At 49.7% G+C, this 26,065-nt stretch overlaps 11 protein-coding genes across 11 annotated transcripts; 1 reads left to right on the top strand and 10 right to left on the bottom strand.

Moving 5' to 3' along the window:
- Positions 1-23: 23 nt before the first annotated feature.
- On the top strand, positions 24-1,837 carry HETIRDRAFT_105244 (uncharacterized protein; the record flags this gene model as incomplete). The annotated part of the gene is made up of 5 exons (XM_009548723.1): positions 24-30; positions 100-155; positions 211-321; positions 382-438; positions 491-1,837. 5 exons carry the CDS (start codon positions 24-26, stop codon positions 1,835-1,837), a joined length of 1,578 nt encoding a protein of 525 aa, XP_009547018.1.
- Positions 1,838-2,278: 441 nt separating this feature from the next.
- HETIRDRAFT_319328 (uncharacterized protein) lies at positions 2,279-3,274 on the bottom strand (the record flags this gene model as incomplete). The annotated part of the gene is made up of 1 exon (XM_009548722.1): positions 2,279-3,274. A coding segment is annotated over one exon (996 nt), but the record flags the coding sequence as incomplete, so codon positions are not given.
- A 715-nt stretch (positions 3,275-3,989) lies between these two features.
- On the bottom strand, positions 3,990-5,223 carry HETIRDRAFT_147785 (uncharacterized protein). The gene is made up of 9 exons (XM_009548721.1): positions 5,138-5,223; positions 5,044-5,083; positions 4,861-4,990; positions 4,673-4,806; positions 4,540-4,620; positions 4,419-4,488; positions 4,314-4,362; positions 4,150-4,251; positions 3,990-4,084 (listed from the first exon to the last, which is right to left on the bottom strand). Exons 1-9 carry the CDS (start codon positions 5,191-5,193, stop codon positions 4,024-4,026), a joined length of 723 nt encoding a protein of 240 aa, XP_009547016.1. The 5' UTR covers positions 5,194-5,223; the 3' UTR covers positions 3,990-4,023.
- Positions 5,224-5,884: 661 nt separating this feature from the next.
- On the bottom strand, positions 5,885-10,599 carry HETIRDRAFT_427395 (uncharacterized protein; the record flags this gene model as incomplete). Its single annotated transcript, XM_009548720.1, has 26 exons — positions 5,885-6,471; positions 6,532-6,590; positions 6,613-6,704; positions 6,763-6,769; positions 6,827-7,011; positions 7,063-7,078; positions 7,138-7,195; positions 7,257-7,410; positions 7,457-7,463; positions 7,517-7,556; positions 7,610-7,684; positions 7,864-7,966; positions 8,046-8,108; positions 8,175-8,273; positions 8,331-8,387; positions 8,518-8,578; positions 8,909-9,013; positions 9,170-9,376; positions 9,429-9,505; positions 9,557-9,673; positions 9,728-9,753; positions 9,780-9,839; positions 9,866-9,953; positions 10,226-10,257; positions 10,313-10,462; positions 10,524-10,599. The coding sequence occupies 26 exons, from the start codon at positions 10,597-10,599 to the stop codon at positions 5,885-5,887; spliced, it is 2,601 nt and encodes an 866-aa protein (XP_009547015.1).
- Positions 10,600-11,278: 679 nt separating this feature from the next.
- On the bottom strand, positions 11,279-12,646 carry HETIRDRAFT_321211 (uncharacterized protein; the record flags this gene model as incomplete). The annotated part of the gene is made up of 1 exon (XM_009548719.1): positions 11,279-12,646. A coding segment is annotated over one exon (1,368 nt), but the record flags the coding sequence as incomplete, so codon positions are not given.
- Positions 12,647-13,260: 614 nt separating this feature from the next.
- HETIRDRAFT_451884 (uncharacterized protein) lies at positions 13,261-14,446 on the bottom strand (the record flags this gene model as incomplete). Its single annotated transcript, XM_009548718.1, has 2 exons — positions 13,261-13,329; positions 13,388-14,446. The coding sequence occupies 2 exons, from the start codon at positions 14,444-14,446 to the stop codon at positions 13,261-13,263; spliced, it is 1,128 nt and encodes a 375-aa protein (XP_009547013.1).
- A 518-nt stretch (positions 14,447-14,964) lies between these two features.
- On the bottom strand, positions 14,965-17,870 carry HETIRDRAFT_320867 (uncharacterized protein; the record flags this gene model as incomplete). Its single annotated transcript, XM_009548717.1, has 8 exons — positions 14,965-15,199; positions 15,254-16,008; positions 16,095-16,171; positions 16,226-16,245; positions 16,305-16,368; positions 16,426-16,685; positions 16,746-17,156; positions 17,209-17,870. Coding segments are annotated over 8 exons (2,484 nt in total), but the record flags the coding sequence as incomplete, so codon positions are not given.
- A 167-nt stretch (positions 17,871-18,037) lies between these two features.
- HETIRDRAFT_225844 (uncharacterized protein) lies at positions 18,038-21,477 on the bottom strand (the record flags this gene model as incomplete). The annotated part of the gene is given in 17 exon segments (XM_009548716.1): positions 18,038-18,284; positions 18,336-18,642; positions 18,784-19,024; positions 19,084-19,167; positions 19,227-19,367; positions 19,424-19,460; positions 19,537-19,606; positions 19,654-19,942; positions 20,005-20,126; positions 20,187-20,230; positions 20,291-20,353; positions 20,372-20,588; positions 20,645-20,674; positions 20,730-20,889; positions 20,940-21,270; positions 21,322-21,387; positions 21,446-21,477. Coding segments are annotated over 17 exon segments (2,481 nt in total), but the record flags the coding sequence as incomplete, so codon positions are not given.
- A 692-nt stretch (positions 21,478-22,169) lies between these two features.
- Positions 22,170-23,455, bottom strand: HETIRDRAFT_418272 (uncharacterized protein; the record flags this gene model as incomplete). Its single annotated transcript, XM_009548715.1, has 4 exons — positions 22,170-22,362; positions 22,424-22,746; positions 22,794-23,221; positions 23,281-23,455. The coding sequence occupies 4 exons, from the start codon at positions 23,453-23,455 to the stop codon at positions 22,170-22,172; spliced, it is 1,119 nt and encodes a 372-aa protein (XP_009547010.1).
- Positions 23,456-23,771: 316 nt separating this feature from the next.
- Positions 23,772-24,789, bottom strand: HETIRDRAFT_320728 (uncharacterized protein; the record flags this gene model as incomplete). Its single annotated transcript, XM_009548714.1, has 3 exons — positions 23,772-24,082; positions 24,139-24,184; positions 24,235-24,789. 3 exons carry the CDS (start codon positions 24,787-24,789, stop codon positions 23,772-23,774), a joined length of 912 nt encoding a protein of 303 aa, XP_009547009.1.
- A 187-nt stretch (positions 24,790-24,976) lies between these two features.
- On the bottom strand, positions 24,977-25,445 carry HETIRDRAFT_418270 (uncharacterized protein; the record flags this gene model as incomplete). The annotated part of the gene is made up of 3 exons (XM_009548713.1): positions 24,977-25,278; positions 25,335-25,380; positions 25,434-25,445. 3 exons carry the CDS (start codon positions 25,443-25,445, stop codon positions 24,977-24,979), a joined length of 360 nt encoding a protein of 119 aa, XP_009547008.1.
- Positions 25,446-26,065: the final 620 nt, after the last annotated feature.

Genomic DNA, 26,065 nt, shown 5'->3' with positions numbered 1-26,065 from the left:
ATAACCTATGACGCGTCATTTTAATGTCATGTTAACTCTATTATCAGCAAAACTTATTACAATGCAGGTAAGTAATTTGCGACATCGAACACGTTTTAGCTGACATCAAGTCTTGTGCTGAAGCACTAGCACTATCGGCCGAACATGATGCCCAGGTATAACTCCTTCATCTCACGCCAGGTTGCTGCCTCAGTTCACGTAGACATCTAGCGAGCGGCGATATACTTAAAGGCAGCGCGTCAGTTGCAGAAAGTGGGAAAGCAAGAGCTCGCGGTCTCTTTCCTGCAGGCTGCGGTCTCGTTGAGCCGCGAGGATGCGAACGTGAGTTGTTGTCGTCTTCGTCATTTGTCTTCGATCGCTGCCCTTACAATCCGCGTTCAGATCCTGAATCAGATCGTTGTCGAGCTCGAGAAGCAGCAGAGGGAAGCCGCCATCATGGTGAGCCCTCGATGGCACCTCATACATAACCTTCCTCTGACAGCTCTGACAGAAACAACTTCGCTCGCCCTTCGCGGACATGCCTACAGACGTCCTAGTATGCATCTGCGAACAAATCGTCCCTGGAAGCCATAGTTTGTTAGCCGCATCCCAAGTATGCCGCTCCTGGCGTCGCTCCATCATGCAATCCCCATTCCTCTGGCGCGACCTCATCATCGCCCCCACCGACCACAATCCGCACCTGAAAGCGCGCGCATTCGTCCAGCGGTCCGCGCCCATAGGCTTGCGCACGCTCGACGTAGATATAAGCGCCGATTGGCCTCATCTGTCCGTCCACCCCAAGCGCACGTCTGCGCGAGACAACGGAAAATCCACCCTCCAGGAAATCCTGCACGCCATCGACGGTGCGACGCCGCGCGGCGTTGTACACAACTTGGACACCTTCCGACAATACTCGACAAGTGCGTGGCACGACTTTGACACGACCTACATCATGCGTTTCCTCTTGCGTCCCTACATTCAACCTCGAGCTGTTCAGATCGAATCCAAGGAATGGATCTCTGACTGGCTCTGGTATGAAGTGGTCCCCCTCCTCCCGGCGTTCAACCCGCGGCTTTCCTCATTCCGCATCGCAGGCCGCTCCATCGTCAACTGGCGCTTCTCCCCGCTTGACTCCCCCTCATCCAGAACTTCGCCCGACACGCCACTCTCCGCCCGCCTGAGGCGCCTCGTCGTCCACGACATCAGGGACGTCGCGCGCTTTGCGCAGGGCCTGCGCTGCACCGCGATCTCCTGCCCTACGTTCGGGAGCCATGGCGAGTCTATACATGCCTATGAGCCAGTCCCGCCCGGCGACGTCTCTCTCGCACGGGCCGGCATCGAGAGGCTTTTGCTAGGGTGGCATACCGTGAGCAGGGACACTGACTTCATGCGCCTCGACGCGCCGCCGCTCGTGCTTCCGAATCTCACCTCTCTGACCATGAGCGGCTTGTTCTGGCCGATACTGCATATATCAGTGATGCCGGCGCTGCAGCGCCTCACTCTCAGTACGCCGAGGAGTCTCTTGAACACGGCGGGCCCCGCTAGATCGACGGAACAGGCGCTTCTCTTGTTTGTTCGTCGCTGCGGGAGGTCCATCAAGGTGCTCGATGTCAGCAAGCTGAACCTCAACGAGTATCAGTTCTTGCAGCATACTCTGCTGCCCAATCTCGAAGAGTGGCACAGTAGAGACAACGAGCACATTACAGCGAGCAAATACATCATTCCGTTCATCAAAGCCAAAGCATACGATGCAACTGCTAGGAAACTGAAAATCCTGGACCTCGGACCACGCGTGCAATTCATGCCCGATGAAATTCAGTGGATGAGGGAGCACGTTGACATTGTGTTGACACACTGAGCGAATGGTACAATGACGGTAGGATGTTCGAGGGCTTTGGAAGACTGAAGTGCTGAAGATTGACGGCAAAGTTGTTTGAGAATCATGGAATGAATGTATCGCATGTTCATATATTGTCGCCTGCGGCCCATCCATTCATCATTGAAAGATGCTTGAAGGACCGACGGGCTGATAAGGAGAATAGCTGTGACTAAATTTTGCGTTTCAGCAGATTGAAGGAATACACAAGCTCCGATACCATAGGCTTCGACGTCGGTCAATTGAGGAGGGAAGGCGTGTAGATGGTCATTATGCTGCATGTGAACGCGAGTAGATATGATAAAGCACAATGGTGTGACGTGTATCGGAAGAGAAAGGGACAGATGCGTGGAGGAAGTCAAAGAGTATACAACATATGCTACATAGACGGACCTGGGCCTGATATCTCGGTGCATCGTTGACCTAGTCGTTTTCGTGAAGCTCGGGGTTCTTCCAGACGTCGTGAGGCGCATTCGACACCCACGCAGAACCTCGCCGTTGTAGTAAGTCGCTAGGCCTAGATCTCGGGCCTTGCGCCGGCACCGGCTTCGCGACCAATTTTTCGATCCTGTTCAGCATCGACCACACCTCACCGCTGCCGAGCTCGCTCTCCTCGACCCACAGGTTACGCTCGCCCACTTCCCGCCTGAGGGCCTCCACCAACGCGCGTGTTTTCGCATCTGGCATGACGCCGTTCACACGCATTTCCTCCAGCGTCTCGCACACGCCCCGCAAGTCGCGGAAACATTGCCATCGGGTGGTGATGAGCTCGTTGTACGCGGGCGTCGTGCACCCGAACACGTATGATGGTATCGACAGATGACGCGCGTGGTCGAACATGGACAGCGCCAGATTGGGGTCCTTGTACTTGTCCCGGAACGTCCGCATGAGCAACGCCAGGACGTGCGGGTAGGATGGTGGCTGGAGCACAGGCAGCAATTTGTCGGCAACACCTGCGTTCGCCTTGGCTGCTGCCTGGGCCGCCTTCCACGCCGCCTCTTCATATCGCTTCGACTCACCAAACACCTCGCGCATCGCCCACTCTAGCAGATCCTGGTCTGATTCACACAGTTCCATCTGCTCCTTCTTTTTGTCGAGCTCCGCGTCTTCGTCGTTCGTCCACCGCACGCGGCTGTGCTTCCGCAGACGAGTGTAGAGATCGCCGACGTCGGAGCCAGGCGCAGTTACGGGGACCGCGCCGATACTGGCGCCTTGGGTAGCTTGGTGTGCTTGGTTCTTACGCTCGCTAGCGGCATTGAAGATCATGTTGAACATATCATCGAAGGCACTGATCTCGCGCGCAGTCATGGTCTGTCGGCGTGGCCGTGGTGAGGAATTGGAGGGTCGCGGTGCACGCATGGGTTTGAGGTCGACTGGTGGTGTGGAAGGAATGTCTTCGAAGATATGATCCCATGCGGAGCCGATGGAGGAGAAGAGGGAGTTAGATCTGTGCTTTTAATGATTCAAGGATGTTCTTCATTGAAAAAGATGATGAGGAAACGCACGGTGAGGACTCTGACTTTGTTTTCAACGGGCCGGTCGAGTACTGCCGTCTCTGGTGTGCTCCATGCAAAGAAAAGAAACGGAGAGAAGTCTGATAGGACATACTCCGACTGTGAGTTCGGCGGTGGATTTGGGTATAAGGGACGCCTTGAGATGAGATCGCACACGTATTTGGGCCTCGAGCAGAAGCCGTGTGGGAAGTAGTAGCTGGGACTGGCGATTGAGAAATGATGGAATTCAAGATGGGGGTCAAAGTACTCACCTGTGATGGAGCGGCCGGCTTGGGTGAGCCGTTTTGTATGCAGCATTGTGGTCTAGAGGATGAGCTGATGCGGGAAGCAAAGCCTGAAAACAGAGCTGCAGCTTTCGACGTCGTCGGTGGTGGCGAAGACGAGAGGTGGGCTGTTATGTAAGCTGTATGTACATCCGACTCCATCATATTGCTTCAAGTCGATTGACCGTGCCATCGAGCTGGCCCACCTTTCTTCAGGGCTCTCGAGCTCAAATGGATATCAAGCCTGCTGGTGGCAGAGTCCTTTCAAATCGAACACGCATGGACCTGATTATTACCGCCTTAACCGCTAACTAGAACTGTCGCGTATTAGGTTGTCGTATCAAAAGCCTCAAGCATATAACCATAATATCCCGGAAGCCGACGTGGATGCTCAGGCTTCCCATCCCCTCTCTTCACCCGTCAACACGGAGAACGGTGCCAATCGCCAGCAACTGACGGTTCGGATCACGACAATCAGCATCTTCGGAGTACATGGTGGAGAGAGCGACATCCTCACCCGGCATGGTGCTCCGCCAACAACGGCAGTGCTTCCCTTCCCTCAGGCGTGGTGGGCGGCCAGTTAGGCGACTTCGACCGATCGTGGTGGGAAAAGAGGAAACTGCGAGTATTATCTCGCCCAAGTGAGTCTCCGTTCGTCATGAATGATCGATTGGAACATACGGAACGAGGAATGTGATATCATTCTGTGATGCAAATCGCTCGACGTTGGCTGCCAATCGATATCAGCCTGTATGCACACTGTGGCAGATCGATAGGTTTCCTTGCCTTGGATCATGCTCGTCAATTCATGTGCAGTCACAGCCTGTTCCAACCTCCTACGCTCAACCTTGGCCACCTGGCATTTTGTTCAATAAACCCCCTTCATTGCTGATCTGCAGTCACCTACCAAATCTCGCATCTCCCTAGCTAGGTCTTCACCGAAGTCAAGAGCTCCCGTCATCGCCGTGGCGTTGTATTCCCGCGGGATCTGCCGCTGCCCGGTCAGCTTGTGACATCTCCCAGATGAAAAGAAGACACACATCTTTCCATCCTCTCACAAGCACCCTCAGTGTCTCAACCCTCCTCACAACGCCAGACGATATACCAGCACAATGAAGGACGTTTCCCAACACGACGCCACCTGGGCTCGGTGTCTTGAAGAACGTCTCATCGTCTGTGCATAGTGCATTCAGCTAAAATTGGAAGAGCAGGATTTACGAAGACACACTGTTCATGTGTACCAACAACACTCCACACACGTTATCGACATAGCTCAAAAAGTCGGATGTCGCAAGATGCGCAGGTGATAGACGCGGCGCCAACTGATGAATATTGTTCAATGCTCGAAGAAGAGTGTTCTGTTTCTTTATATTAACTAGCAGGCCATCAGACTATCTAGGTATGAACTGACCTTCATCAACGACATTGACGATGGAAGTGCTCGATACGGACTGGGATCGACATGAGATAAGCCGTCTTCGACATGAAAGCACGTAATATCTCACTTCATCGAATCGATATCTGCGTTGTTAATAGGAAGCAGGCTGATTGGGTACGCCATTAGTATGATACTGAAGAAATTGAATGTAGTAGTCAAGGAGAAGGAGATGCAGGTAATGCTTTCCTTGCTACTTTTACTTTTATAGGTGCGCGCTTCATTCCTTTGTCCGTTGGCCACAGAGCATCCCCACCCACACACCTCGTATGTTTCCTTTGTGCCACTCTGCCACGCCTAGCCTCCAGTGAAGACTCTCGCATATGACGTCACGCGTTTGTTTTTCTTCTTGCCAGCCTAGAGTTCACTATCTGATTGCATACTGCATTCAGATCGAGAACCACACCATGAGCCCTCCTTTTTTGCCACTCACAGACGCTTTATTACAAACGTTCTAAAGTATCGTGACAGTATAAGGACAACGTGCTTGAGACTTGACCATGGACTGCGTCTTGTGCGAAGATTGTAGATCTGAAACATGGTGGTATTCACGGACTACGCATTCCACCAATTGAAGCTGCAGATAACAGCTTTAACTGAGTATCGCACTCCGCAAACCACAAAGATAATATGTCGTCCATTTGCCACTCGTGCTTCGCACGCGGCCAAGAAGTAACAGAACACAGGGTACAGTTTAACATCACGGACACCAGAATCTAATCCCAGATCGAAAGCGGAAGTCTCAAACCCAAATAAAAATAAAAAGCTGAAGCTGAATCCGGACTCGGAAGACCACGATTTGTCCTCTCATCGACTCTCAGAAGCTGATGAATGTCGTCGGCGTTGCACTTGCGCGACGAACGCTCCTCTCGCTCCCGTCGTCCTCGTCGTAGATTCTTGGTGACCTAGGCACTTGAGGAAGCGGTGCTGCGTGTCGCAGAGGCCCTCCCAAGACATCTACGTCCACAAAGTCCGAAGCGTCAGAAACAGAGCGCACATCGGTATCTGAGTCCGAATCTGCATCAGGACTATAGACACGCTTGAGGATGCCAGCTTCTGTAAGGACGACAGCATCCGAGTCGACATCCAGGCCGCTCCCTGCGCTCAAACGCCAAGCAGGGGTAGACACGCCGGGATCGCGCTTCTCTGTTACCTCTTCGCCAACAATATCTCGTCCAGATACACCCATAGAATTATGGAACTCGAACGGATTCTCTGTGTCTCCTTTCTCCATCTCGAGGCCGAGGTTGCCGGACGCATAGAAGCCGTAGTATGGGTCCGCGTCTGAACTCGTCACAGCTGTGCTTTCGACGAGCTTGGGCTTGGAGATGAGGAATTTGGGAATGATTGAGCGAGGAGGAAGGATGCGGCGTGTGATGCTGAAGAGCACAACATTTGTGGTACCTGCAGGATAATGTGGGTGATCAGACGGGGGCTGAAGACGACAGACACATCCTTGCCCACCAGACAGGAGGTAAATCGTGTCGCTTTCGGAGTGCGCAGTATCATTAGATTCGCGATTCCTGTGCACAGTAGTTCTCTTACCAGAAAATGGTTACACCGAAAGGGACATCGTGCCCGAACCAGCCACTGAAGCGCGCCGCAGCGATAGGCAGGATGATGATGGTGTAGGCGATCTAGGATATGATATCAGCGCACGCGCTAGACTAGGACGGTCAGATCAGAAGTACATACAGGATACCTAAGTAAAAGTCAACAAGGAACTCGAGAGAGTGTGAGAGAGTGCGAAACTACGAACAGTAGCATTTGTCTAGCAACAACCATGATATGTTTGTCTTGAATCCCCTGTTCCGATCCTTGCCAAGACAGAGATGCACGGCGCATGCGAAAGCGGATATGGATACCGTGAACGACGACGTTGCCACGAAGTCTCAGGTACACGAGTGTGTACAGAACGAATGAAATGACCGCGGATATGAACATCTGTGAATAGTTATGTTAGTCTCAGTTTCATGAAGCGTGTGAGATACATACAATCATGTAATCCAGACTGTTTAGGGAACAGGTAAGTACAGCGCTTGCTCGACTTAATGGCAAATGAGCACGCACGTTATATGCTGAACTCCATATTCTGGTGTGATCCAGCACCATTGTCCTGAAATACCGTCTGCATCGCCATCGGTAAGTCCGTAGTCTCAGAAAAATAAACAAATAGATCCAACGCTTACAGAATGGGCCGCGATGCACCGTATCGAGTGTAGCAGGGCCGGTTATGATCAAGGTAGCGATCAGAGACCATGTTCCAATGAGTATGCACCATAAGGCATATCGTTTGAGCGGTAATCGAAAAAAAAGAATACCAAAAACATGGAAGGCTATGACCTTCATAACTGTTAGAAAAGATCATACAATTGTTTGGCGAGCGTACTAGGGACCTAAGTCAATATGTAAGCGATGAACTTCGGCATAGATCAGGCAGGCAACTTACCATAGAGCAATTCCCACGTCGGCAACATGTTTGATTATCCCTGAGGCGCCAGGTGGGTGAGCTTGACTCAATCAAGCACATGAGTCTACATACCTTGAGCGGTGCAAAGCGTGCCAGCATCAACGCTCATACTCTTCGCCCACGCAGTCGTCATTATAGACCCAATCGCTACGAAAAAGTGTGTATCAGCACCGAGCTACACTTGATCAATCAGACATCTGATATATCCATTACGCCATGATGCGCACAAGCCCCACGCATCAATGACTTCCTAAGCTCAGACGTCTTAACTGACTCGCAAAGAACAGAAAGGTCGAGATAGATGTGATTGAAAGAGCCTCACATACCTTGTAAGAGATCGCACATCAGAAGTGAGACAAAGTATGTCACGACATGGCTTCGAACGAATAGGTTTGGGTTATTTGATGAGCGCGTGTTGAGTGCTGATATCTGGAGGGGGCCACGGTCAAAGGAGACACCACAACATCAGGCTTAGAATAATGACAGTCACTCGACGGTGAGAACATACGGAGAGAGCACCAAGTAATCCTACCACTGCAAGAGCGGAGATTGAGGAAAAAACGATCAGTGTCTTTGGAAAACATCCATTAAAGTGATCAGAAGACGTCAGGATGTAATTTGGACGTGCGGTGCTCACGATGACCCCGCGAGACTCTGATACCGTATAGGGTTGCTTTGTGAGTATTGTGTTCCCGTTAGGTGCAATAAAGAACTCGGCCATTGCAGAAGCACAAAGCTGAGAAGAACGTCAAGCGCGTGCTGCGGAGTGCTGGAGCAGAGCATGAATACCTACAGGTTCACGTAGATAAGAGAATCGGCGTGGACAGTGGGGCGTGTCGACGTTGGTCAACTAACAGTCGAGATAGAGCGTAATTAAAAGTCGTACAAAGGGGGGCCTGCCCTGCTACAGCAAAAATATGGAACAGAAGAGAAAAAAGAATGGAGGTGAGTGGTGACGGTTCGGAGCAGGACGCACGAACCCAATCGAGCACGGCGCAGACTGCATTACAGTCTATTTCAGTATCTCTATTCCGACGTCCCCTTGTCGGGAATCAATGCGGTGCTCATATGATGGCGAGGGTGGTCATCCCGTGACAACCTGCTATTCCATCAACATTTTTGATGTATTTGACATCGCAGCGTCTCGAGAAGGAATCCGAGAGAACACATGGGATGCATCCATTCTGGCATGATCATACTAATCAGTTAAACTTGATACTAGTGGATGATGACTGGAAAAACAGAAGGAGCATGCGTAAATTGGATGATGTCCTTGGGAGACAGTGAGAGCAAGGAATGGATGGCCCAGCAGGGACAATCACGGAGTTCAAAAATTGGTACCCAGCATCATTGTCTCCCGATGGCTCTTACGTCTCCAGATCTGTGAGGCAATCGAGACTATGATTTGTGACGACAAAGCAGTACGAATAATTAAGTCGCGGGGAGCTTGACGTGGAGGTGTAGTGTATGAAGTCGCTGTCCAGATAATAAGTACTCCTAGAATCAGTGTCGTATCAATGTTTCAATCCCAGGCCAGGGCAGCAAGGCAGGGCCGGCAGCAATAGCAGTGCATGGCAACCTATCGGGAGAACGCCATCTCATTATCCAACTACCTCCATTCTCCGTGCTCACCCACAATTATCCAGCACTCCTTGTCTTTCGACAACACCGAATGAAAATGGGGACGCGCGACCATTCAATACGAAGGGCATGCCGGACGTAGCAGGTCCAGCCATCACAGGATCTGACATATCAGATTGGGATTTTTCTGCGACCTCGGCCGCGCGAATGTGAAGTAGCAAGCGGTTGAGCGTGAGCGTCACCATCGACCAGACAAAGCTTCAATGATTCTGCGTTAGTCTTGTCGCGATGGGCAAAATACGGTACGTACAAGACAGCGAACATAGTCGTTCCAGGATTGGCAGTCGCCGCAAAAACAATGTTCAGGATTCGGAGGACAGTCAAGGCCTACAAACTCTTGCTCAGTTCCTCAGTTAGCAGTAGAGAGAGAAAACGCACTAGAAAGAAAAGAGCACCATCACGATGTAGAATTTCAGTGAGTTGAACGTCAGCAGGACGTGGTCGTGAAAAAGCGTTGTAGGTGGTGAGAATGAGCACAACGACCTCGAAAGCCATCTAGGATGCCAGACTTTAAAGGGATGTAAAAGCAGAATCTAGTGAACAACACACAGGAGAGGCCCAAACAGCGATCAAAACTGGACTCGTGCTTGTCGTTACGCACATCTTAGCTGTAGGTAGCCATTTGATTCCAGCTGCTTAGACTGTGTGAGATGTGCTTGTTCTATAAGGTGATAAGATAGAACATACGTGCAAGGGCTGTGATCACGACAACCATCGTCGAGAACGTGGCAATGAAGCTGGCAATAAAGCTCCCGATGAGGAATCGCAGGATGGTCTGTCATTGGAAATTCAAGCACAAGTCAAGGGTATATGAATGGAAGCCATACTCGATCCTTTTCACAGAGCAGTGCCACGCGAAATAGCATGAGGATGTTCCCCATTCCGATCGAATAAATAGAAAGAATTGATACTGCAGATAATATGCCCTGACAACTTCAAGAAAGGCATCGTTATTACAACGATTAAATGGTTCTCGAGAGAGAAAAAGAATTACGCCTGGACTGGAGATTCAGCACTTCGGATCGCAAGAAAACCAGGTCTACTTACGATGTCGGAGTACGCGACAAATCCACATATTTCTATTGATCGACAAATGTCAGTAGCCTATCTCATATAGCCAAAGAGTATGCATACCATCCGCAACGATGAGCAAACATATGGCAACCAGGTATCTGTTTGCGAGGAACGCGTACTTCGCAAATGAGCGTGGGGCGATCCAAATGAGTAGTACCTCATCAGGTAGTGTAAGACAATGGTCATATACGAGAAGAGACACCCCAATCACTATCATTCATAAGAAACAGTCAGAATAGAGTGGATCATGGTGACAGCTCAGGGCACGCACGCGTGAAGTATCGGCTGGCATTGGCATCATGTACAGCTTCTTGAAATTTCCCCACATTGGACAACTCTGAAGACATGAATAGATATGAATGTCAATACTCTGCAAGGTCGTAAATGAGATTCGTTAGCGGAGTGTGGAGAGTGTAGTGAAAACGTGAGAAAAGCAGAAGGGAGAGAAAAAAGAATGGCTCTCTGCGGCAAAGAGGAAGGAGAAAGCAGAGTAGCCTTACGGATCAACCGAGTGAATACTGGCTGAATGGATGCCGGTCTTATAGGCTTGGAGGGGATTCTCATGTATGCAGTTGTCATATTGAATCCACATCAATACTTAGCTGTCTCAATGTTAAGCGCTAAGTGCTTGATGAGGCTTGATGCCGCGAAATGCAGTGTGCTCTGATTGGTGGACAGTAGGTTGATATTTGTTTCCATCACTACACGCTGCGCGGATCGACCTGAATTCAAAGAGTGTTTTGAACCTGACGCAAGTATATTGGGTGCCTCGGATGTTGTCAGCGAGGTACCACGCCTCCTCGCGTCTCGAAGACAAGATGAGGTTTCACTAGTCTCGCTACGTATGTATGTTATGCCATGAAGGTCATACTATAAAATTGAGCACCTTACAGTCAAGTGATGTGATTTCATAGACTGTAGCAGCAGGATATATCTGTGTGAGAGAAAGCATTAGCTTCATGTTGGATGACGAAGAGAAACCAATAAACAAGTGTTACCTCAACAAATAATGTACAGTCCGTGGTATCAAATAACCAAACTTGTTAGCAACGTGCTGAGTTTTTCTGTGAGATTCCTGGCAAGGGCGGAGTCCACCACGCCAACCTGCCAGCTCGCAGAAATGCACATATCCCCGCCCTTGACACTACTGACGTTAAATGTGATGGGCGCCCCGACGACGTTGGCACTTTGCGAAAACAAGATGCGTTGGACTGTCCAGTCCGAAACGGAATGATCCTTCTCCGTCTGATCAAACTGCACGACCCCTACATTCGATACTTCAAAAGAAGCGCCGCGCTTCTTTCCAACCTGATCCATCACAAACTGACGCACGGTACTCGCATACCGCAGCAATCCTGTGTCCTGATCACGATCCCCTGCTGCTATTTTCGCATCCAAAGCGAGTTTGATGCGCCGTGCTGCGTCCCAGAGGCCAATGGTACCGGAAGTGTTCATTTCTGTGCGGCTGAAATGATGTGTCGCAGAAGCATAGAAGACGCCCATGTCCTTGGAACCAAGGATGGGAATGAAGCGTCTCAAGCTGAAAGCGCAACAGCAGGCCAGCTGGTCGGCAGTCCCGTCCACTGGAAGTATGTCGAACAAGGCTTTGGCTATGATCGCCTCCAACAGAGCCGTCCAAGACGTCTGATTTTCTTTACACAAGGTAGTGACTGAGGATACAGATGACGACGGAAGGACGAAATGTGTAGTTTCGGCGATGAGCGGATTGGTTGGTGTGATGACGGGCCCAGTCCAAAGCGAGGAGCTCGAAGGTGGAAACCACGAGTGGTACAAAACTTTGCCAAGTGTGAACCAGGAGATTGGCATTGATAAAAGGGAATGAAGTGGGGGGAGTAGACGTAGCGGCGGAACATCCACGATCGGATCGACGTTGTCCTCATCATTCGACGAGTTAAGAGCTGAAAATAGACTGCGATGGAATATGACCGCACTACCACCATCTGCCAGGGCATGATGAATGAACAGTGAGATATCGACGCCATGTTTATCTGATGCAGAGTGATGCTCGGAAGGCACACAAACCACGATACGCCACAAGGGAAGACGGCCTAAGTCCTTGAATGGTATCGAGTGATTCGTGGATATAATTTTATCGAGTTCACGATCTCTATCGGCTCCTTCCGGAGTCGGTACAAATGATACAACCTCACGCAAATCGATTCGTCGCAAGCGAACGAGGTGTGGGGTAAGCGTTGATTCGTTGACAATGGAAGATCCGAGTGGAGCGTGCCGGCTAATCACAGTCTTGAGAGCGGAATAGATAGTATCAGGCTTTAACTGAGAAGAAGTTGGGGGGTGATAGCGGCCAGTCATGCCTACAGAGCAATAGAAGCCAAGATCGTGGCGAACGGTCGACCATTGCTCGAGTAAGCCTTTGATCCATGGATATTTGGGTGCGGATGTGAGGAAATGAGGTCCAACATCATGCTAGCACGTACCAACAGGGCGAAGATATTCATCGATATTATCTGTACTCGGTTTCGCTTCCATGCGTTCAAGGTTAAAAGATCCACCCTTCGACATAAAATCAGGTCGGGAAACCAAGTCCCGGTGCACTGTATGATAAGAATGAGACGAACAATGAGTTAAGGATACCGTGAAAATCTGGTTCCGGCTTAGAACTGGGTTACAAGTACTCAGTCGTGTGGGTGGTGCACCGGGCTCGAGCGACTAACACATACCACTATCAAGCTTTTCGCAGCGTCAAACAAGATAAGAGCGGAATTTAGTCCCCTGAAGTGCTTTACCGGAAATGATCTTCGAGGACGTGGCGGAGACTGCGCATCACATGATAGTGTTATTTAGTCATGTGATGGCCTCGCGTCACGTCCCCCTCGCGCCAGTATTGGATCGGGACGGCATTTACAGTATCAGGACGCTGTGTTACATTTCATCACATTAAACTGTGAGATTACGAAATTTCAGGTTCTTTTTTTTATACAAAAAACAAGGTTCTCTAAAATCTATCACCCTTATTCGCTCCTCATCTAACGGTTGCCAATGACCAAGTAAACCTGATTGACAGCACTCGTCGATCCTTGCCCACGCTTTGATTCCTGAGACACGGTAGCGGTCAGACAAGCTGTGACGCGGAGGAGATGAAAGAATACTGACCCTTCTTTCGTGCCTCCGTTCTCTACGATCTTCTTTACGCTCTCGGTGTTCTTTTCTTCGGTCTCTGCGCGCTTGGCGTCGCCTCTCCTTCCTGTCACTCCTCATCCCTATATCTGATAATCCTCTCCTGATACGCTCTCCATCCGAGCTAGAGCGAGAAGATGAAGATGATGAAGACGAAGAGCGGCTCCTGCTTTTCCCATCCCTCTGATTCCCCGCTTCGATCCACACTCGCAATCTCCTCGGCGCAAAGAATGCCTGGTCCCAGACCTCCACGAGGCCATTGACATCGTCGACTTTCTTCTTACTCATCTTGTTCTCGATTCCACTCGTCACGAACAGCCCAGGAAGGAATCCTATCCCGAACACCATAGGCAAGACGTTTGCTTTGATCTTATCGCCGAGAACGAGCTGTCCCATGAGGTGACAGTCCTCAAGGAGGCGTGAAAAGTCCTCTGGGAGGACGTCGTGAGCAAAAAGGAGCTCAGGAACGGGAAAAATGGGTGCAAATCCAGATGAGATATCTGTTCTGGTTTGGGACGGAATGTAAATGGGAGACGGAAGGAGCGGATAAGGGCAGTTGGGATTCGGGGCGCGAGCGAAGCTTTGGGGAGGCGGTGTGAAAGGGTCGCGCTTAGGAGGAGCCTTGCCATTGTAGGTAAATCCTGGAGGGGTCCCTTGACGGATCCCCAAGGGACCCGTTATTGCATGAGAGTATTGGGATGAAGAAGCGGCTGAGGGAAGGGGATAACGGTATGTGTTCGTAGCATTTGATGAGCTGTTCTGCTGAGGGTAGTATTGAGCAGACTGCGCGGTATATGGTGAGATATGGGCATGATCGTCCTGATAATATGAGTCGGCCAGTCCTCTGGAACCTGATGCGACAGTGGATGGTGTATGAAGAAAACGATAGCCTTGTTCTTCAGAAGGAGGATGAGCGTAGGGTTGTTGGGTATGCTCAGCGATAAATCTGTGTTGCTCGGAGTACGGAGGAGGGGCTGAATCAGACTCGCCAGACTTGAAATCACGGTTATAGTATTCAGTGAGCTTGTCAGACATCGAAGTAGTAAGGCAGGAGGGCCAAGGTCAAATCTGAGAACGTCGGTGAGTGTTGATAGCTTTCGAGTAGTACTCGTGAGTTATATAGCTTTTGAAAGGCTGCGTTTGAGATGGACAGCATTTAGTAGGCCGATATGTACAGCGCTGTACAGACCGTGCACTCAGTGGAGCCCATTGCTTGTGCACTTAGCACAGCCGCGCGCGCGACATACGACACTGGGGGCGGTACAGGCTGGCACGGGGGACTCACAGAAGGCAATCACGTCGGGTAGCTCTTAGACGCCGGTGGCTTAGTAAGCAAATCCAGCCTATCGCAGTCCACGACTAGTAATCCAGTCGGAGGATATTGTCAGATTCTATAAATCAACAGCGTAGACAAAGGCGAACTCTATCGTGCATAGATATAGTTATACCGTCAAAGCCTTGTGGTCTCCTGTATTGTACTAAGGTGAACATCACCACAGCTCTGGCACAGCAATGCATACATGCTATAAAGTCCCCAGCTGGCTCGCCACTACTCATAAATCCTCTGTGTTCAGGATTGGTTTCTTCTTTCCTCCACCTTTTTGTAACCCGTACACCCTTATCGCCATCTCGATTTCAGAATGCAGCTGTGACTCTCCAGAAACCTCATTGAGAAAATCCTTCACCTGTGTTGCTTTGTTCAGAAGCAGAGTTGTATCTGATGAGTTATGAATGTGAGAGGTAGGATGCAGCTCCTTCATCATCGCTGTTGCACTTTTGATGATACCGCTGCGTTGGAGCAATTAATGAAGATCAGTCACATAAAAGGGACTTAGAACGAACTTCATTTTTGTCTGCTGTTGGTTCATGTCGTCCATCGCGTCCAAGGTATGTCCCTCGGCGCGCCTCTTCTTGATATCGTTCTTGATGTCCTTTGCCTTCTCGAGAGTGCGCTCGATGCAGTGCATCAGATATGGCAAACCATCAAGATACATATGACGAAGCGCCTTTGATACCCATTCAACGGTCCGTTCATGGACTAGGCACTCCTTGAGCAGCCGTGCTCGCAAAGCATCCCCGGGCTTCTTGAGCGATATTTGAGGACGGCGAAGAGTGCGCCGGAATGCCCGCTGGATAACACGCGCAGCCCTGTCCTCTTTCTCCGACACGTATGTTGGCGGAAACTCGACCGGAGCAGCTTCGTTTGTATATTCGTTACCAGCGAGACTATCCACCTGTTCCGTGAGGGCCTCTTCACTAATCGCCGATCTTGTTTCTTCAGCATCACCCACGCCAGCACCTGGCTTGGCAAGTTCGGTCCCCTCATCTGTCCTTGGAGCCTTTCTGGGTTCAACGCGCAGAAAACGGGCCTCTGCAAGAGATGGAAGTCTATGAGAGATATGTTCATCCAATAAGCGCGGGATGTCTTCGATCCTGTGGAAGATGACTCGTCGCACTCCTGCAATATTGGCTTGATCTCGATTGTCCCAGCACAATTGAACCATTTCGTCCATACTCGAATCCTTGGCTGATGCTTTGACCACTTTTGCAAGGCCATCCCAATCGCGAGCTTGCATATATCTAGAGGATATTGTCAACTAGGGAGTATAGATACAGAGACCGACAAGACGAACGCTGAGGCGAGACGACTCGGGATGAAGGGAGTAGCCGGTCCGTTATCAACGTCTAAGTCGGTCCATAGCGAACTGACTACGTCGTATATTCCATTTCGAAGGAATGTATCGTCGATATTGAATCCGACTGTCATCTGGCGTCATGATCCATGGATGATAATCGAGAATACCATTTACTCACGAAGACATATAGCCCTGCACCTGCGATGAATGGATGTTTTCAACGAATTATCTCGAATCAAGAAAGCGGCTCGACCCACATCCGAGCGATGCAACTGCTCTTTGTCGCCCATAGTGGGATGTTTTCGGGACAAATGACGTGTTCTGCAACATATTTAACCGTCAGGTTTCAGACGTATCGATCAAACCAGCCGAACGTACGAGAAGATGAATCGGCATCGCATACGTCCTCCAACAGCTGCCTCAAGAGTGAGAGGATTAATTTGTAGCCACTGCTTGTTTTGTCTTTGCACTTGATGAACGGTTGCCAGAGCTCCGCGAGCCAAGAGCGAGGAAGCATGACATCATGCAAGCCATCGTGTGATTTGAAATTTTCGACAAGAATGAATAATCCGCAAATGCGATCTACCAAACCGCACAAGACGCCAGCGTGAATAGAGATAGACTTATTGACAAGGTATCTGCAATGTTAATATGAGGAATCTGGAATTCATGGAGTCTATCAGTAAATTGTAACTCACTTCAGAAAAGACACCCCGCGCATCAAATCTGTATCCGGCCTCGCTGGACTACCTGTAAGGAAAGCGATAACGCTATGGAGTACGTAGACTGGTTCGGAATAAAGGCCGCCACCAGTAAGGAGCCGCTGATGGCGTTCCTTTGGTGACACTACGCTGGGTATGCGCTGGAGATAGTGCGTGGTGGCCTGATAATTTATTGCCAAGCCAAGCGTCGTTGCTTTCAGGAGATGTTCGAGAAATGATGTCTCTGTATCAGTCGCATCAAGTGCAAATAAGGTGTCTAGTATCCACCCCTTGAGAATCTGGATCGCTGTAGGGGCCTCCGGTATCAGATCCATGCGAAGCGCAGATAGTGAGCCGTGCAGGTATATCAACGGACTGAAGACATCTTCCAATTTATCCAGCCAGAAGCTAGCAAGACGGTAAGCTATGGATAGAATATTCACGAGTACTGGGCACATACATTCTGAGAGGCGTCCGTTCATTCATCGTATCAGCGGACGGTGTCGTTTGCAGAATGTGAAGGATGATGATCTGCAGAAGGTAACACCTTGCTCTTGAGTGGTACCATGTCTCATTAGGATGGTGGACAAGGCCGCAATATAATTGATGACACGCTCCCGCGAGACTGACTCTGGGGCAAGGGTCAAACAGTCTGATTTTAAGGCGACAGATGACGTTCTCATCGAGTATTCTTGTTCGGAGACGTCGAGTCAGGTGTCGATGGAGGGTTTGGGTGAAATAATGATTGGAAATTCGTATAGTGCGTTTATTCGCTGTGGTACTTCGCGTTCCCTGCTGAGGAAAGCACTTGTGCAAGAAAGTTCCAGGCCGAATCCGAACTTGAGCTTCGCCAGCTAGTTCAAATGAAAACAACTTTTGCCACGCGTTGTGCGTCCAGGGCTCAGAAAATTTGATGACCTCTTGCATGACCCGTGCGTAGGCATGGAACACAAGAAGAAAATCGATGGTCTGGGCTTGTGTGTCGATCTCTAATTTTAACAAATCATGAAACAGGGCGTCCAAACAGAGAAGTGACAGAGCTTTGTTCGTATTTGATGAGCAAAGTATTCGTCCCAACTTTGTCAAACATTCTATGTCTGATGTGAATATAGCCTTGAAAACTGTGAACTACATAGAGCGATGAAATTAAGCACATGCGTCACTGTATGGCAATCGAGCTCTCGCACCTCTTGATCAGCGTCTATGCTGAACGCCTCAGTGTCAGTCTTGGCCAAGACTTCGAAGAAATACTGAACATCGTCCAATTGCGTTGTAGCCAAGTCCTCTCTCTGTACCGCGAATGACAAAATGATCCAGAGAGCATCGAGAGTCCAGGCGACAACAGTGGTTTGCCGATCGGGATCCTTGCGAAGGATATTGATCGCACGCTTTCTATCACCTTCTTGGAGATGCAATCTCGCAGCTTTTTCGTACTCTCCCTTGTCTTCGAGGAACTGAGAGTAGATTATAGTGAAGTCGTGGTCAATTAAGTACTGTTCGAATTCTTCCTCGGTGGTGAATAGCCTTTTGGCTTGCCTTCAAGTGAGTGGTCAGCATAAGGACATGAACGAGTGATGAAGAACCTACTCGACTTTCTGCTTACTCAAAAACTCGAAGCGTGCAGTCTCCTTTACGTGATCTGCTACTTCAACATCGACCAGATTATTGTGGCGCAGGATGACCTCGACTGCAGATTCTAATAATCTTGCATCACGGTAGTTGACGACTGCTTTGGTAAACATGAATGCCAGGACATAGGCTTCAGCAGCTTGCCGGTATATCTTTATGCCTTCATAACACTCTGCTGCACGACGGTAGAATATCTTTTGCTGTGAGCTCGTGGGGGCCAAGTCTGCTGCGCATTGAGTGAATGCTTTGGCGGCATCGACAAATGCTGTCGTTGCCTTGTCAGATTTTCTGGCTGCCATATAACACTCTCCCGTTTTGTAGAGGAGGGCTCCTCGGTCCTCGTCTCCGCTGGCTTGAGCCGCGCACGCACTAAAGGCGTCAGCAGCTCCTTCAAAGGCACGGAAACGCGAACCTCCGTCTTCGAGACATCGTTGAGCTATGCCTTGCAGTACGTGCGCAGAAGCGACGGCGGCTTCACGAGGCAAATGGGCACGCCGAAAGGCACTGACTGCTTGGCCATACTGGTGACGATTGTAGTATTCCCAGGCGCGATTTACCCAATCGTCCGGCTTTGATGCAACAGCTAAGTTTGATATGCCTTCATGCGTTGAACGCACTTCGATCAGCTGCTTCTCTGTCCAGTATGCCTTTCAATGGCAATAGCACTGCATTAAAATTTCCTGAAGATACAGTGAACGATGCTGACCTTCATATGCTCGCATTTGTCAGATTGATCAAAAAACCACACGTTCCTGCGAGCTCGTGTTACTGCGACGTAAAGAAACTTCAGCTAGTGGATTCGTCAATGAGCGGGCTTGACTCAGCAGTAAAAAGATATGTGATACTGACATCAGCACAGATCTCAGCATTCTTTTCTCCAAAGTCAGATCGGTGTGCTCGAGTATTGTCGGTATCGGATGCCATGTTCTTGAAAACATGCCATTTTCTCTCGTCGATCTCTGAATCTTCGAAGAAGTTATAGAGCAACACCTACGTTCACGGCGCACGCTCAGATTCATCACTCGTCAAGAAGGGTGTTTACGCACGTCATCATATTCGAGACCTTTACTCTCAAAGAGAGTTCTGTAACCGGGCCGAATTTAGATATGAAGCTTGTTCAAACACTGGAGAGCAACAACCAGGAAGTTGAGATCCTCACAATACCGATCCGATATCTCCAATTTTTTCCATCAGCTTATCTTTTGCTGCATCATTTCTAACCAGAATACCTGGTAACAAAAAACATTCAGCGTCAGTTATAGATATGATCATATACACGTACACTGGTTCGCCCCAAGCTCGATGGCTACGTTCTCTGTTCCAGAGAAAAATTTGCTGTAGTCTATTTCATCCTTGCCAACGAAAAAGACTGGTCGAACCCCATCGATCATACCTTTCTCCTCCGCTAAGACGTCGATTGAATCAGGCCAGAATCTAGAGATTAGTTCAACGACTGAATGAGCGCATCTGACTATGCCTCCGTGCGACCTGTAATTTATGGTAAGCTGAAAAGACTCTGGTTCTTTGTACATGAACCATCGACGGCCATCTTCGTCCAGCTGTCTCTGTACAGTAGCAGGTGTTAATCAAGGTGAACATATGAGGTGTACAAGCACTAGATACCCACCTCCACCTGATACACGAAAGCCTTTAAGTCATTAAAGCGAAATGCGCTACCGAAAGAAATGGTTTGAGCGGTATCTCCTGCCCAGAAAAGACCGTTGGGATTTTGGCAAATCGACCTCAAAACTAGGATGAATGCCAGAAGTTTCAGATGCAAAAGGACACTGAGCGTGCAAAACCTCCTACAGGCAGCTTCTATCAGAAGAAGATCTTGGACCTCATCTACATAGCTTTCAAATGGTAAACAGGTGAATTGTCAACTCCGGAGAATAATGAATTAATGAACTCACAGAAAGTCTACCTTATCTCCGGAAAGCTTCTTTAAATGCATTGCATCTAACGCTGCATGTGTTCTGAGATATCGTCAATACGCTGTTGTGCCCGAAACAAAGATGTTGACTTGCCGATCTGCTGGGTCTTCGTCACCATGACGGCGCTTACGCTCTGTGTATAATTTGAACAGCGTATAGAGGTCGGAGCGTTTTGTTGCAAACGTTGGCTGCATTCTCGTACTGTAGTTCTGATACGTCTGGCGATCGAGGACTCGGTCGGGTGTCCTGAGTGTCTCTTGTGAACCTTTGATGAACCCTGACCCACATTCATCAACTTCGACTTCGGCGTAAACATGATAGTAAGATTATTACCCATGAACTCCCCGTAGACCAAGGAAGGAGCTTGGGACTTCTATTAGTCAACGGTGCTTGAGAGAACGGGTGGATCGCGACGAACCAAGGCCCTTGGTGATTGACGTAGGAAAGTGTGGCCAATATTCCTGCTTGAATACCTCAAACGAAACCAAGCGGCTCGTGTGGCGGTGCTTCTGCAGAGCTCGAGAGGGATGAGCTGGGTCCACTCCATCCGCTACGTCAGCTGCGGCCAACGCACGAAACTAAAGATCATTAACTAGCAGGAAGTGGAAACATAGCCGTTGTAACTCACTGCATCAATGGTGATGAATAGTGGGAAATGATGATCTTGAAGTTCGCTGAATTTCGAAGGTAAGTCTTCGCGAACGCAGTCATCATCTGTGATGTGAGTCAGTCTTTCAGGAGCGGGTCCTCGCCATTGTTCTACCATCTGGACGATGTGGGGTGGCACATGATTTCCTCGAGCCAACACCCTCATGAACTTCATTGCATATTCTTCGACTTTTTCAGCTAAAACCCGAGATTTGGTCACGAAGACTTGCCGAGGCCGGGGCCCCATGCAACCATTCTCCACCCAGGCCCTCTCTATGCCAAGCATCTTGAAAAGAATGGTCGTTGTTTTCCTGCAAGGACGTCTATCAGACTTGGAAGTACATCAACACATATTTCCGCACCCAGTTCCACTTCGACCTAGGACGTAGCAGGAATGGGGATGTTCGATGACAAGTTGTTCTTGAGGGCTGGCAATACCGCGATCAGGCAAAGTTTGGCCACGAAGGCGAGCGGAAGATTGCTCACGAAACACGGAAAAAATGAGCAACATCTTCATCTGCCATGATACCTATCTGCGAATTAGAGGGGTTTAAACAATCTCAGTTTTGATCAATCGCCTACAGTCCAACACGCTCTGTCATGGGGAATTAGAGTGAATGTTGTATATTTGGTCAAACAGTTCGTACCTGCGATAAGACCACATATTTTTCCAACCTGCAGCATAGCAAAGTGATTCAGAGACAGTCGATGTGATTGAGATATACCACAACTCACGCGAGGAGGGAATGGAGCTTTTCAGACAATATGAGCATTTAGGAGCTGAACAGAATGTCAAGGCATACCTCAGTCAAGTCGCCTTCTGAGAGGTCAGATGGCTTGTATTTGATGACGCTGGACTCGTTGATATGTAGCCTAAACAGGAAAAAGAGGAGATTGGCATTTCGATATTTTTTTATTTTTTTACCAAAGTGAAGCATCACGAAAAAAGGTAGGTGTAGAATAAGATGAGGCCATACAAATTGCTTTGCTCGAGGTGCTGATTGCGAGCCCGCTCCCAGCTGAACCGGTTCCAGAGATCCTGCTTGATCTCCGCATGTTTATAGATGCCTTGAATAGTCAGGACTGTGAACTTCGTGGTTAGCTCGGGCACAATATCTTGCATTTAAAGCGAAATACCACGACGGGTCCCCTATGATTGAAGGGCGGTGAATGTGAGGAGAATACCTTGTGACGAGCTGGTCATTTACCTTCAGGCCGAATTCTTGTATTGTATCTTCAACATACTAAGGAAAGGCGTGATGGAAGTGTTGGCAAGATGGTGTAACCGCCTTACCAATATTCTGGCATCCCCGGGAAGCCTGGCTTTGAAGACTGGGACGCCCATCCCTGGTAAAGTTAGTCTCTTATTATTAGAGTTCGTAAAGCGGCCATGAGAGAGATCTCTACACATCGAACAGACGCTTGAATGAGATGCAAGATGTTTACTTCACTGAATGTACTTACTTGAGCTTGTTCAAGACAATCTCATACGAACGAGCATCGTCTCTTTTCCTCTTGCGTAGATCGGCCTGTCCTCGGTCCGACAGATAAATCCTGAGATCCCCGAAACCTTCAGCACTCTCAAAGTACAACCATGCTCTCAGCGGCTGTGAAGGAAAACTTGTCGATGAAGATGCCCTTGTCGTCGGCGCCAGATCAATGATGCGATTGGAATAGGGTAAAGGTGTTATGGTGGGTGGCCTGGTTGTCGACGCAACTGAAAGGTTCAAATAATTCTTCTTCGCAATCGGGAGGAGCGATGGTAGCCGATAGATCCCCATAAAGCTCTGTCAAAAGTCAATCATCACGTTCGCAACTTAGATCTTGAAAGTACCTTGAGAATGTTTTTTTGCTTTCGGAGAATCTCCTCTCCCAATGCTCGAACGGCTTCCATCGTCGTCGGGACCTTGATATCCATACGAACGAAAGGCTTCGCATCGATGACGAGTTTCGCTTCATCCGTTTGACCAGGGTTGCTTCGCGTACGCCTCTTCGTCGGGCTAAAATTCTTTCCAGAGCCCGACCCTTGTACAGTCTCCCAGAGAGCATTTAGAACGGGGGTCCCAAGAAGGGTATCACGAAGGCATGCTTCAAGTCCTCCCGATACATCGGCAGGTGCGTCAAGTTGGAGCGAAGACAGAGACTGAAAGAGATAGGTTATCCATCGTGATGTCAGTAGCAATGGCGAGTATCGGTCAACGGTCGAAGGAAACTGATCCAATATCAGCTTTGAGACCATTTTGAAGGAATCGTCGTCAATCGCTGCATTGTTCGGCGTAGATAAAGATATGCTCAACACAAGAGAAGGCGTGAAGACCTACCTGCAAGTATGACAGGAATCATGTTCTCTTCCGCTACCGCACGCTCTAAGATCAACGACCCCTGCCCTTCACCGAGCTTACACTCCAAATCTGTGATTGCAATGGAAAGTTCTTCATCGCCCTGTATGATATCATGGTTGAATAACATGGGGAATAGTTCAGTGTTTTTGTGCATGGTGAGCAAGATATCCTCTCGTATGAAGTCTTCGTTGGAGGATGTGTGCTCTGATGTGAATCGAAGCAAACTGCGGAGAAGAAACGAGGCGGCAATTTTGACCTCGAGGAGGACTTAAATAGTACACCTTCTTGAGCACATGTACAGGCCGCAAGCGCCTTTCCTGATGCGTTATGATATGTATGATAGACGTCACACTTCTCTGAACAAAGCGCGCGTTATCTAGTAACATGGAATATGATTCATGAGTTTTGTTGCTCAAACGACCTCAAACGCGTACCGTTCGGTCCCATGCTTTCCGGTTCAAGTCGAACACTCAGATACTTTCCCTTTCCTTCTCCAATATTTCTATCGCATCTTTCACGAACTTCTCGAGGACCCTTTGGTCATCCCCGTCCCCACCCACCGAATCTCTGACGCGCCTGTATACGTTCGACATGCCCTTGTGCACATCCTGTAACGGTTCTCCTACAAACTCGGAGATCTCCTCCATCTCGCTGATCCACCGATAAGCTTTAGGGAGCATGTCGGGAATGGAGCGCGTCGCGCGCTGAAGCAGCGCAGGCTGGGAAGCATGAAGCTCCCGGAGGAGAGCAGTGGTGGTGGCAGGAGATGCCGCATTGGCGGCTGGGCGACTACGTGAGCGTACAGTACTGGAAGAAAAGAAGGTGAGCGAGACGAACAAAGGATCATCGTGGTGAACAGTCCCGTCAAGCCCTTCGTGATACCCTTCAGCGAAGTTCAGTGCCAAATAGACATTGATGGATTGAACCGCGTACAGCGTACGACATCTTCAGCGCGCTCGCGTCTCCAGCGCCAGCGCCATCGCCCTTCAGCACTGCCAATTTCATCCCATAGGTCCGCAACTCTTCTAGGGCTCCAAGCGCAAAGAGATCGTGCTGATCAGCAGACGCATAAAACGTCGGGAAGTAGCCCTCTCGCGGCGGACCTCCAATGATACCCGCATCTACAAACCCAACACCAGTTTGCTTGAACAGGGTGGCAATGCCCTTGACTGTCTGTGGATTGACAGCATTGCAGTCGACGTACACCGGCGTCGCAACTCCTGCATTCGCTGATGCCCTGCAGGCTTCGAGGTAGCGTTCTGCGAGAGACTGCGCGTCGCTCGGCGGTATGATACTGAGCATGCACGATGCACGGCGAGGGATATCAGTGAACGGGACGTCAATCATGCCAGCCTCGAGTGCACGACGACGTGTCGCATCAGAGCGGCCGTCGAGGTTGGTGAGAACAGTACAGCCTGCTGCAGTGAGACGTGCCGCGACGGCGCTTCCCATTGCACCTGCGGCAACGATGGCGATGGTGTGGGACATCTGAGAACGTGTTGTTGGTGGTAAAAGAACAAGCCGGACTATCGCGGTTTCCCATCGTTTTTGGAAGTAGCCGATCAGTAGTTGTCATGTGTGCGAATATGGTGACAACAGGCTATCTAAATTCAGATCGCTGTGAAGAAATCAGCCAACCTAGAGTCCATTTGTAAAATGTTGGGCGCACAATACATTACTGTGTGTTTTTTAACACGGCCTCTGCATCCTTTACGAATTTCTCCAAAACTTGCCTCGCATTTCCGTCCTCATTGACAGATTTCTCAACGGTTTCAAAAACGCTCGCCAAACCTCGATGGACATCGCCCATAGGTCCACTGACAAAAGTCGAAATTTCGCGCATCTCATCCACCCAACGATAAGCTTTGGGAAACATGTCTGGGATTGTCTGCGTCGACCGCTGCAGAAGCGAGGGTTGAGAGATAGCTAGCTCGTTCAAGAGCGCCGTCGTGGTTGCAGAAGACGATGCATTTGAGGCTAGGAGAAAGTTAAGTTCATCAGCCTGCGACAGAAATAGATCAAAATATCTGTACCCAAGACCATAGTAGTGAAGAGACCTGTTATCCCTTTCAAGATGCCCTATCAGCGAGGCGATGAGGGCGTGATGAACACCGAACAGATGTAAGGCGCACTCCATAGGACATTTTGAGTGCACTTGCATCCCCTACGCCGGCCCCATCTCCCGTCAAGGTCGCCAACTTCAAGCCATACTGGCCGAGGTTCTCCAATTCCCTCAGGGCAGACACATCCGGTTTGTTGGCAGCGAAGTAAAAGGTAGGAGAGGAATTATGACAGGGTGGAAAGCCAATTATGCATCCATCCACAAAACGAATGTCCGAACCATTGAATTCCCTTGCACAGTGGTTGGACCGACAGCATTGCAATCGACAAAGACCGGCTGCGGAACCTTGGTTGCGTGTGTACACATTGCGCTGCGCGACTCAAGGTAACGCGTCGCAAGGTCTCCGGCCTCTGCTGGTGGAACAATACTGAGAATACAAGACGCGCGAAGGGCGATGTCAGACCAAGGCACGTCGACCATACCCGCGTCGCGCGCTCGGCGACGCGTAGTCTCGGATCGACCATCGAGGTTGGTGAGTACAGTGACGCCGCTTGTGGCGAGGATTTTGGAAATGGGACTGCCCATAGTGCCAGCTGCGATGATGGCGATCGTGGGCGGAGCCATTGAAGACGGCGAAGAGGATGAGGACGTTGGAGATAAAGGACTTGGGGGAGCGGAGGGCCGCGAGCGGCTTTCCGGACC

This window comes from Heterobasidion irregulare (assembly GCF_000320585.1).
Source record: "Heterobasidion irregulare TC 32-1 unplaced genomic scaffold scaffold_06, whole genome shotgun sequence".
NCBI classification, from domain to species: Eukaryota; Fungi; Basidiomycota; class Agaricomycetes; order Russulales; family Bondarzewiaceae; genus Heterobasidion; species Heterobasidion irregulare.
The sequence above is the reverse complement of the archived record's forward strand: the minus strand, read 5'-3'. Positions and strand labels throughout refer to the sequence as shown.